The sequence below is a fragment of the Centroberyx affinis genome, unplaced genomic scaffold (assembly GCF_046629955.1).
Source record: "Centroberyx affinis isolate AG114_WGS23_722 - 3 ecotype Tasmania unplaced genomic scaffold, CSIRO-AGI_Caff_v1 ptg000034l_1, whole genome shotgun sequence".
In the NCBI taxonomy this organism is placed as follows: domain Eukaryota; kingdom Metazoa; phylum Chordata; class Actinopteri; order Beryciformes; family Berycidae; genus Centroberyx; species Centroberyx affinis.
Genome location: NW_027278748.1, coordinates 43,908 through 56,517, shown reverse-complemented (window position 1 = coordinate 56,517; position 12,610 = coordinate 43,908). Strand labels below are relative to the sequence as shown.

Genomic DNA, 12,610 nt, shown 5'->3' with positions numbered 1-12,610 from the left:
AGCTTTTTCCTGGGTTTTAAGCATTGACCTTTAGGTGATATTTGGAGTGTGTGCAAAGAGTGCTGCTTGGCGTCTGTTAGACAGACATGTGATGCCCGTCTACTTAGCAGAGAAGAGGGAAAGGTCAATGCTGCTGGTGCTGAGAGTTCAAGGCTCAGGGCAGCAGTTTCAAACTTGCTGCAGAAAATCAATCATGCCCTTCACAGGTACGAATGAGCTCCATACATTATAGCTGAGGATAGATAAATAGATAGATATATATATAGATAGATAGATAGATAGATAGATAGATAGACAGACAGACAGACAGACAGACAGACAGACGACTCTCTCTATGAGAGAGTGTGTGTGTGTGTGTGTGTGTGTGTGTGTGTCTGTGTGTCTGTTGGGGAGTACTTAAACAGAGAGACATTAGAAAAAGAGAAGAGAGGGGTGAGAGTGCTTGTTTATGTAGCATTGCAGTCAGGCATTAAGACAGTGTGTGGAGAGTACACTGTAGCTTTTATAGCTGCCTCTTTAAGTGCCTGGCATGAGCATGGATGAGTAGGCTGTGAGTGCCTCTATGACTTGCATACATCATGTCTGGTGAAACAACAGTTGCAAAAATGCTGCCAGTGAAAGAGCTATGTGCTATGAAAGCAAGTGATCTGGCTAATTATGTGTGAATTACAGCCCTGTCTGAATTGGAAAAATGATACGGATAGATTTGTTTTCTCTGAACATGACAAATGCTATCTGCTTCCAGAGGTCAAGAACGGTCGATGTAGAGTGTGGTTGTCTTTTTGTTTCAGATTTCTCCAAAATGACTGGCAGTGGTTCCTTGGGATATCATTTTTATTTGATGGGTAATTGATGGCTGATTGATGAGAAGCTAAAAGTCAGTGGAGTCCAGCGTGACTGGTGCTACAAGCCCCAGGACAAACCTCTATTTCAGGTATTGTACAGTCATTGTGAGTCAGACCACTGAGAACACTAAATCAATGCTCACATTGTGACCAGAGAGCCATAGGAAATTTTACACAGACAGTTTCTATGGTCTATAAAAGCAGAGAAGCAGGAGAACAGAGATCATCTGTACAAAATTCAGCAGTTTGAGCTATTACCACCGTGACATTCATAGCCAGAGCCAGAGGACCAAACTCACATGGAGTAATAGGGACAAAGCTATTTCTCTAGGTTATTACATAGAAAAGACACCTTTCAGAATAGGAAAGGCTAATATGTATGCATATGCATGTATGCATGTAGCAGCAAACCAAATGTTTGCACACTAAGTGGCAGTAGTTTGCAACACTATTGCCACTAATTCAGTCATTAGTGGGGCAGCTACCATAAGTGTTTGTTTGACAAGATGTTGTTGCTTGTAGTAATACTCAGTGCTGACACTGTTTACTATGCTAACAGTATAACTAAGAGCATCGCTCAATAATGGGTTGTAGTGTTGTTGTCAGGATTGCCAGACTGCATATTAATGCTGCAGGTAGTGGACAATGTCTGCTGTCTGCAGCTACAGCTCCCTAGATTGATCATTAAATGTGCTACTGTGAAGGGAGAAGATAATAGTGCACCTTGTAACTCCCAATTCAGTCAGAGAATTTTACGTCAAAGGAGTTGGACCATTATAGCAACAAATGGTTATATAGTTGTATTTGGCAGATAAGGCTCTGCTCTTGAGGATGCTCCCCAATGAATCCAAGCAGCAAGACACTCTGCAGGGAGTGCAATAAGACCCCAAAGCATAGTAGACATGCATCATTCAATATATGAAAACCATGACATACAACCAGACATAATTCAAAGATAGCCTGCACAAGCGTCCTGTGTACAGATAACAGCAGGAGGAGGTTGGGCTGGTGGAGGGAGTTGGGTCAACAGCAGCAGTGGCGTGAATGATAAGCAGAGTGAGAGTGTGAGCTGTCAGATTATAAACACCGCCTCATTGACTTGTTTGAACGTGATTGGTGATTGTCAGCTGATCCTGATCAACTGATGTTTGGATGGGACAGCTGATGCCAATCAGATGATGGCATACATGAACTAACGCAGTGCTCCATATGACGGTTTTCACTCAGTAAACACGCCATCCTTTGAATGATGTCACAGAAGCAAAAGCTACAAGTTTATCAAGTTTACTTATTTAAACTTCACTTATATAAACAAAACAAATAAATAAAAAATGCCTTTCTTTTATTATGATAAATCACTATTTTCTGTTATGCAGTGCATTACATAATTCCTGTTATAATATACAAAACCACAGTATTAATAGTAATTATGATAATAATTTGCCTCCAGTGGCATGTGTTTAAATGAAGACTGCAGTTAAAACAAAGCACCAATTGGGTCAATACTGAGGTTAATGTACAGTAATAGATGACTAATGAACATTTAATTACACTGAGCCAAAAACTTGCACCGATCAATTAAGGCCTTTATACACAGACGCACACACAGAGACACACCAGACACACACACACACACACACACACACAAATACACCCCCTCTCTAGGGAGGAAATGAAGGGCTACTGTAGAATGAAGCAAGAATCAAGGGAAGACAAAGTGAGAAAGAAACTGACTGCGAGAGACGTCAGCTGAGAAGAAAACTCAAGGGATGTGGGGGCTTGGTGGGCGAAAGGAGGAGGAGAGCAAAATGACAAACTCAGAAGTGGCGAGGCAAAAGTCTCATGCGATTTAGAGTAGATTTAGAACGAGAAGTGCTGTGGGGGAGATAAGCAGCACGGAAAAATGCTCAGGCTGCAGGTTTGCAATGCCGGGCCAGAAAAGTAGCCTGGGTGGAGGAGGGGGGATTCACATAGTGGGACTATCTTAGATAGCAGCTTACCCTCATCTACTGCAGTCACACATGCAGGGGAAAATAAATATTCATTCTCTTCCCCTGTGCCCAGTGCTAAAGACTTCCCCACAGGGATGTGTCCGTGAGTTCCATATAAAAGAGTCATTCACAGTGATTTAATGATAGGGCTACGAAAACCAGAGTAATAGCTGCCATAGTTAACTGCAGCTGAGGGAACACTGGATTAAGTCTGATTCTGTGCAACATTTTACAGAAAAGTGAACTAAACTTGGACAGCAAGCACACTGCAATTTCAACTGGTACATAATCTAGAAAAAAACATGTTTTTTCTCTGCCAGTTTGAAAGAGATGTAGAATTAGATCTAGAGATAGGTCTAAATAAACTGTTATGATATAATGAATAATTAAGAATAATATAATTAAAATATAATTAAATCTGTTCATGCACATTAGCTATACTTAATCCACATATTTTATTTAACATAAAAATAGGAAAACTTATGCATTAGATGAATACAAAGATTAGAATGACTGTTAATTGGGTAATTAAGGCAATTATGAAATACTAAATGTAATATTTCTGTTTCCATCGAAAAAGAACCGAGGTCTTCCGCTCAAAGTCTGTGGAAGCAAGTGGCGGCATGCTGCTACAGTAGTGGCTACAGTATAAGCCAACAATGACTGGGAACTCCTCATTTCCCTCTGACAGATGGAAGGAACCGACCATAAAGCCGGAGCAGAAATCATTAAGTCGGCCAAAGCCCCGCAGAGCTGTTTTAATTGTGTGCTCTGAGGCCGTAGGCACAGCTTACCTGATTGCTGCTATAACTAACTGCCTTCACTGAGACGGACGAGATCTTCTGAGGACGTTTAGAGAGTGATTTGTGTTCAAAAGGTTCCTCTGGGAGAGGAAGATGGGGCAAGACAGAGAGGCGAGAAATGAAGAGACCGTTCATCGTTGAGCGAGCAGATTGGAGGCTCTCCGTTGGAGAGAACCTTGTCCAGCAGGAAAGCTCAAGCACCTGGCTAATGCTTTCATGGCTCATAATTTATGGCGGGCTGCCACTGTGTACGGTTAGCACTGTCAATGTGATGCCCTACAGAGGTCTGCGCCTGTGGTCCCGACCTTCCATGTGTGTGTGTCGGACAGAACACTCATTCAAAGCACTAATCTATGGCCCTTCAACTGCTATGCTGCTGTGCCTGTGTATCACATTGATCAATCACTTGATAAAGCTCAATAGGAGAACGTGAGCACACACACAAAGTGTTGGATTACACACCATCAAGAAAACATGTATACAATGTGCGCATTGTCCTTTGTATGGGGAAATACACTAATGCTCACACATACACAAACGCACACACACTACCATGCACATGTGAACAGGCTGACAAATGGACAGAAACACACACACACACACACACACACACACACACACACACACACACACACACACACACCTCAACTGAGGTGTTGACAGGTTGAGCAGGACTTATATTCACTGTCTAATGCATAAAGGCATATCAAATTCTATTAGAGAAGATACAGTCTGCCAAGACTCCCTACTTTGACTGACATACAAGCTAGTAAATCAATCCACTTCTAACAAGCTTTACTTTAAGCTCCCAGAGACTACTCTGAGCCAGGCAACTTTACCACCAGACTCCAAGCTTCACACTCTGGCTAGAATCCCTTAAACACTTCAAACAGGTACCTACTGTGGCAAAAACATTACACAATGAAATTGTTGATGCTGGAACTCACTCATAAGAGATTTTCAATGCAGCTTCAGCTAATGATGCAAGCTGTTAATAATCCAAGTTTTTTAATTATACATTATTTCTTGGCCTCCTCCTAAGGCACACTAACATCAGTGCAAACAAACTCAGCTCAGCGGTGGCCCAATACAGCTTTATACTGCATGTGTAGCAGCCAGTCACGTCAGAGCGGTATAGATTTGTTCCCTCTCCCTGCATCTCTCTCTGCCAGCTGAACACTCTAAACATTTAATCTTGCCAATAGACCCTCTTAATAAACTCAGGGGGAAGCCCTGCTTTGCCCTCAGAGAGAAACAAATGTGGTTTACAGTACTGATGATCAGCATCATCTACCCTGAACCCCTTATACATATTTATACACAAAACTCATTATTCAGTTATAGAGGGAAAAGAGAGCGTGAAACAGGGGGGAGATATCCGAACCCAGGCCTTTTTACTGGGTGTTGAAAACAATCTGTCTGAAGCATACTGCGTGCCTCTTGAAATGCAATCCTGAATTAGAACATAATGCACAGGTAGCTAACATTATCACATAATGATAACTGCTTTAAATAATAAATGAAGTAGTGAATATATAATTCACTGAGTGGTTAAATATTCATTAAAGTATTAGAAGCTGAATGGAAGATGTGACCAGGGATGTGAATGTGTGTCAAGGTGTTATGAAAATATCTTTGTCCACTACCTGCACACACACACACACACACACACACACACACACACCCTCCCCTCTCTCTTTCTCTCTCTATCTCTCTCTCTGAAATATTATCACACAGTCAAACTACATTACATTTAAATGTGCAAAGTGTACTACACCCTTGGGTGTGAGAATTTAGCAGCAGAAGCAGGAGCATCGATAGTGTGTCAGGAAGACTTACATGTACTCGCTCTCACTGAAGACCGGGATGCGAGAGGGCTGCTGGACGGTGATCTGCACCAAAGTAGTGTCAAACTTCACCGGCTCCCCTTTATCATAGGCTATCACATATAACTGCAGAGGGAAAGAGAGAATATGCACACATGCACACAGAGACACACACACACACACACACACACACACACACACCACACACACAATTATTTTTTCACTACACTCTAAATCAATCCCCTTTGTGGTTGCCAAGCATGTTTCTGTAGACATGTTTGGCATCCTAATAACAAATACAGGCTAGCAAAATCAGATCTGGCTAGCAGCCTGCAAACCTCCCAGGGAGCGAGTATGAATGTATCGATCTACATTCATAGACTGTGGAGACTGGAGCCTTGGGGAGAGAAGGAGAAGAAACAGAGACAGACACAGAGAAAGGAAAACACAAGAGGAAAAAAAAATATAGGCTAAGCGAGTAGGAAGGAGAAATGCAGAAATAAAGGAAGAGAGTCAACGTGGGTGTGTAAGAGACTGGTCCTCATTAGGACCTAATATCCCACAGCACCTGCTCCACAATTCAGAACCACAGATATGCCTTGCTAATGTCACCTCAACTGAACTAAAATACCCTTACATGGGAGGCTGGGCATGCATCCATCCAACTATAAGATAGGAGAAAACTCAATATCACTGGCGCTTACTCATTTGGTCACAGATGCAAAAGGAGCAATGACCTGATGGCTAAGGCGATGCGGGCAACATGATGCTAATACTCTCAAAATGATCTCAGAAATTGAAGAGTCCATTAGTTCAATATGCATATTTTTCTGACCCATTGATCCTCATTGGCACTATTGCCCTGTGCCTTTTAACTATTACAGTTAAAAGGCACAGGGCAGTAAGAATTTAGCAACAGGCAGCAGAGAGCGAAGTAGCTTCTCTACAGTGGAACTATGTGATTCTTTTGTGTTTGTATCTGTGATATGAGATTTGAGCAGCATCAGTCATCATCATCATCATCATCATTATTGCCAATGGCGCCATCATCATCACCATAGTCATTATCATCACAGTCATTATCATCATTGGTTTACAGTTTAGCCAAATGAGCAGCAGCACCACTTTCATTCAAGTCTAGCATAGCGATGTTTTAGATGATAAAGTGGATGTGTTGTTCTGCATTATAACCGTCATTCGCATCGTCACCATCACTCGCCTTGAAGGTGGTGGTCGGCTCTTCGTTGAGGTTGACCCTCGTGACGACGATTCCAGACTGCTCTTTCACGTCAAAGATTTTCCCACTGTAGCCCGATCTGTCCATGTCCACTCTGTAGCGGACAACGCCGGCTGGAGTGTCCTGAAAGAAGGGGAAGAAAAACAGTAACTATAGTAATAACAATACATTTATATGGACAGTACTCTGTCTTCCACCATACTCAGCTGTAAAGTAAGACAGAATGCATTAAAGTATAGAGGGAAAAAGGCATTATATGATGTAAAGCCATGCTGTGTGGCTACAGCCTGCTTGGGTATTTAACATATTTTTTTATTTTTTATTTTTTTTACCTCTACTGTTAGTTGATTGTTTATCAGCACATATCTTTATCATGAGACAGAACTGAAGTGGTATACGTGGGAAAAGGTTGCTCTTCTGTCTGTGTCATCTGAAGGATGCTCTTCATGCAAATGTATCACTTCATACCTTTATCCATATTAACAACTCTTAAGCTTGTCATAGCCCTCATTAGGCCTGCCCCTTATCATACTGCCTAATATTAACTCTCTATTACTCATTGATTCAGACCTCTTCCCTTTCATTTGGAATTAAAAACTCCCCAATTAGGCCCACCCCCTCGCTCTCCAGTGCCACACACTTACTTTCATTAGCGAGAGCTTGGACTCTAATATGACCCTTTGATTAAGATTAATCACGGTTCCTGATTGCTGATCATCTCTATAGCTAGCTTATTTCAGTTTCATCCCTTTGGACTTCAAATCCAGTCTGATTTTTAATAAGCTTTTTGAAGCACTGTTCCCCAGCCTGAACTGATTTTACACCCTAGGGACTGGGTAAAACCTGGGGCTAGAGGAGGGAGGTAAATCCCGTAGGAGTGCTAGGTCCCTTGGGAGGCTTACTCACACAAATATATCTCTGAGAGGTTATGAAACTATCAGAATGATTTCACTGAAGGGAATCACCATAAAAAAAACAGTCTTTTCTCTAAAAGCTCTTCAAAACAGAACAGTAGCATTGATACCAAGCAACTCCAACAGCAGCATCCTACCCAGGCAGCCTGGCTAGCCAGTATTGAGACCTCTACAGTGTGGCTCTAGAGTTGGTTAAAAAAGCTTCGCTCAAGGCCAAACACACAGTTTACAGTACAGTCAAGTCAGTAACCATTTAACCTTTAGAAACTCACTCAGAAGTATAGTTGAGCCCTAGGCCATTTGAACCATACAAAGCAAATCGGAAAAGTCAATTTTCACTTTTGAATAACAAAGAAGCAGGTTTTCCTGAGTCATAACTAGGGGTGTGTGGAGGTGGTACTATTGTATTTGTATCTGTATTTCTTCAACCAACCAAAATAATTGTATTGTATTCTGATAAACCCACTTCTGATTTAGATCAGAAGTGGGTGTGGTTTAAACTAAAATGTTGTCCATTCCTTTTCTTCTTCTCCCCCTTTTTTTTTTTTTTTTTTTTTTTTTTTTTTAGTTGTACAATCATTTTGTCATCTGTATTTATTTAAATTATTCAACTATTATTATTATTATTATTATTGTTGTTATTATTGTATTATTGTATATTTACTTATTATTATTTTGTTTCTATGAGCAGGGAGGGGAATGCTGGGCGGCTAAGGGGAGATAATGGGGGGATATTACTGTCTAAAAAGAAAAGTATGAATCTGTAATACTGTTTCATCATACGTGCAGATTGTTGAATAAAATTTGGTTACAAAAAAACCCAAAAACTAAAATGTTATATTTTTATCATTTCTTTGTAATCATTGCCATTGCTATTGTGGAGATATTAAAGCATTAAACTCATGGTTTTACAATGACCTATCAATAACAGGGTTAGGGTTAGGTAAGGGAAGTACAGAAGCAGTTTGCTTTTAAGCTGTATTTAACAAACAAAAACCTAGATGTTATATATCCATAAACATTGGCTTTTATAAACACAGCCAGAATCAACCATAGAACAATGAGAAAATGGAAAAAAAAATCTCCACCCTGAGCTTATTGTATGCAAATGAAATAGCATACTTTTTGGTGTTTATGTATGTTTTGTATCACTTCATTTTACCTTACCTTGTTTAATCTGCATATTCTAGCAAAAATACAAATTAAGAAAAATACTATGTCCATGCTCAACTTGTATTTTGTGAAGACAAGTAGTGTGGAACAATGGCGAGACACAGCATCCCTGCTGTACTGAACAGACTCAGAGGACAGAGAGTCTTCATCCACTCCCACTCAAACCAGCTCCCCCTCACAAAGTCTACCAGCAGAACAGAGGAGCAGATCCACCGGAACAAGTACAAGTGAAACACTGGCCTCACCAATGCTAATTTAGTAATCAAATTATTCCCGTAGAAAACAAAAAGTGTAGGAGCAAGCAACTCCTAAGTCTCTCTATTGTGGGTCTGTGTGTGTGACAGGGAGACCGGGAAACACACACCAACCCGCCCCTTCTGAGTTCAATGAGAAAAGGCAGTCAAGTTATTTTCAGTTGAACATGTTTTCTCCATAACTGTAGGCCTACTATTAAAACATCGGAATAACATTGACAAAATTCGGAGGGAACAAATATTAGTTTAAAACACATTATTCGTGCTTTGCTGACTATGGTATTCGGATTCGGGAACATCCCGAGTCATAACATAGTAAAAATACATTTCAATTCTGTATCTGATATTTTCTTGAATAGACTGCACAGTTTTGAAGTCACTGATGCTTCCGGATTTGGCACCCTACCTTGTCTTGCCGGCGCTCGCAGTGGTTCAGAAATGATGTTTGAAAACAAGTCTGGCTCTGAATGCACTGTAGATACAGTAACGTCTTACTCTGTCTATTGAATTTTGCTGATTTACAACACCTCTTCTTGTCTAGCTTTCGACTCACAGACCATGAATGTTTTATGCCCTCTGCTGGAGTAAACGCACTGAGTCATTAACATTGCAGGCAAGCAACAAAAAGTGGACATATTTACCACTTTGGCATCTAAGAAATTTATGTTGAGACTCCCGTACTGCAACTTATAGGGCAACTTTTTTAAAGGGGGCAAAGAGTGGCAAGCAGGAATGCAATTTTCAACTAATTTTTTGTTTTGTTTGTTTATTTTTTTATTTTTTTTATCGGATTCTGCTTGTCTTCAGTGTAAAATAGACAGTTCATGAATTAAAGAATAAGCTCACAAGCACTGGGAGACACTGGATAATGCATCAGTCACCACAGAACAGGGAGGTTTGAGCTGAGAGAGTAACACAGCACAGGCAACACATTAAAACAATTTCATCTGACAGTATTGTGACTTGATCAATGATGTATTAGGTCTGTGAGCGACTGAGAGACTGAAACAAAGAAAAACAAAAAAAACAAACAAAAACGGCATCCCTAAAAAGGGGCAAGAGTGAGTTTTCCAGCTGAGATGAAGAATACTGCAGAAAAAACTTGAATTTCCAGTCAGAAACGACTGTTCAAAATATTTAAAAAATCCAGTAATAGACTGTTCAGTTCAGGTGCTGACAAGCAAAGCTTCTTGTTGGAACCGTACAATGTTCCTCACATTTGTCTCCATGGTGATCTACTCTCTGAATCAGGCTGATATTGACCTTTAAGTTAAGGGGGTTGAGTGGCACTGCCACAAATACAGTCACTGTCTAAAAATCTTTTGTGTCACCGTTTCCTGGGTGTGGGTGGATAGATATTATGCTTTCTTGGTGAACCTGCACAGAGGAGTAGGAGCAGGAATGGTGCACACACAATTATGATCTATCAGACAGTACAGAAAATCCACATAGCTCATTTTTGTCATATCAAGACTTCAAGCAAGAGCAAGTCACTTCCTCTCTTCTCTTTCTGTGTGTGTTAGAGAGGGAGTGTGTGTGTGTGTGCAAGGCTGTGTGTACGTGTGTGTTTAGCGAGCACTAGACTAAGCCCTGCTCTACCTAACAGAGGTGTCTATGACAGGCATCCTGTCAATAAAGTGCTTTGAGTTCCCAAATCCAGGTCAATAAGAGACTGGGTTAGCCTGCTCCTGTTGGGGAATCTAATCCCTCTGTCTGTCAAACCACTCTCCTGAGTCACTCCCAGGTTTCTCATACACTGCCTGCTCCCTACTGTGCCTACAGTCACACAATGAGTGTTTTCTACCCATCCATTGTGACTCATCATCTATATTAGAATAGCTCAGGGTACAATCATCAATGAGTAAAAAAAACAGGTACAAGGTCATAGTAGAAAGAATGATTTTAGAGCTGCATAGTTAGCGAGGTGGAGAGGGAAGAGGAGCGAGAGTGAAGGAGAGTGAGAGATGTGCAGCAGTCATTGTGGCGCTCTTGTGGTAGAAAGACTCTGCCCCCCTACAGCTGAGACTGACATCTATATCCCTCAGCGTTTATGTGCTACCGAGAGTACACAAGCCCCCCTGCCCCTGGTGAGATCCCACCTGCAGGAGGGCCACTAATGCCAAGCATCAAGTACAGACATACTAGCCTTTTCTATAAAGCCCATTCAGAGCTGGAAGCTATTAGTAGGGGATGGCGGTGAGGGCGCTGGGGGATTTCTATTCCTCTTTCACTGTGAAAATTTGTAAAAAAAAAACTGTGAGTCACAAGCTGGTTTGGCCGCGGTACTCTTCATGTTCTGCTGAATAGGAACCTGAGTAGGAACCTGTGTGGAACAAAACTTTGCCAACCTCATGTTTATATGGCTCATTTAACAATGCTGAGTACTTTATAAAGAAAAATACCTGTTTCAAAACCAAGAGAAAAGGGAGAGGAAGAGGGGGCATGTGAGGGCATGGAGAATGCTGACTCACCAAGTGCTATAAAATATTAAGGTGCCAATAAAGCCAGTTTAGTTTGGCATGGGGTTGATGACATGGAACCAAATATTCTTAGGAGAAAATAACCTTGTTATCCAGTATTTATTAGCTTGGAAATGCATCTTTGCATTACCCTAAATGGCCTTGTTGTACTATTGACAGATTGGAATCAAGGCCATAAAAAGCTACAGGCATGTGCTGCATTCCCCCAAAAAAACAATAATGATTTCCATCGCTCCTGTGTAGCCTCCTCTTAGTCAAACAATTTCTGAGCGCAACAGTGTGTCACAATTTCTCTTCTGCACCGTGTAATTTTGTTCCTTCGTTTGCAGATGCCAAAAAGAAAATACTTCATAGCTCCGATCCCAGGAGAACCTGCTCAGATGTAATAAGGTAAAGGAGTCTGAGGCAGCATGGAGGTATCCGAGGTAGCTGGGAGATGACTCATACAAGTGAGCATGCTAAACAGGAACACTTACAATTAAAACTACTGGTGCAGGGGGAAAAAAAATAAAACAGAAATGACACATACAGTACTGTACCTCTAATGAGTGCATCTCAATAATGTCTTGAATACTGCTTTACAATTTATCCTGTAAAATGAAAAGGCTGAAATGGCTTGTGTTTTGAAAGCACCATGTGTATGGTTGGGAGTAGGTAAAAATCACCAAACCATGTTTTTAACTTTGTACCCTAAGGTTACTGATGGCATTACTGTGCTTCTTAATCACTAATGTTATATACACTGCACACATCTTAAATCTAAACCTCAGTGTGTTTATAGTCAGATACTCACCGGTGGGTCCTGGTCCGTGGCAAGCACGGTTGTGATGTATGCTCCTGAGTCCGCATTGGGTGCCACCATGCCCTTATACAGGGCTTGATTGAAGACAGGGGCGAAGTCATTCATGTCCTTAAAACAAGAAAAAGATGGCATAAAGTTAGGTCTGTTAATCAGTAAGTGCTGCTATTTGCAAATGTGTACGGCTTATGACTAAACATTGCAATTGTCTGAGAGTGTGCAACACTGTTGGGTCAGCATTGTACAACATTTTCAGTTACTGTCCTACAGGCTGGCAGGTAATAAGAG

At 41.1% G+C, this 12,610-nt stretch overlaps 1 protein-coding gene across 1 annotated transcript in view; it reads right to left on the bottom strand.

Moving 5' to 3' along the window:
* The window catches only part of LOC139641497 (protocadherin-15-like), a gene marked incomplete at its 3' end in the record, with an annotated part of 98,643 nt that overhangs the window by 42,236 nt on the left and 43,797 nt on the right, over window positions 1-12,610 (bottom strand). Inside the window, exons 15-17 of the mRNA XM_071515918.1 lie at window positions 12,317-12,433; window positions 6,685-6,825; window positions 5,479-5,591 (exon numbers count right to left, since the gene is read on the bottom strand). Coding sequence (XP_071372019.1) covers window positions 5,479-5,591; window positions 6,685-6,825; window positions 12,317-12,433 — 371 coding nt within the window. The remainder of the gene's footprint in view (window positions 1-5,478; window positions 5,592-6,684; window positions 6,826-12,316; window positions 12,434-12,610) is intronic.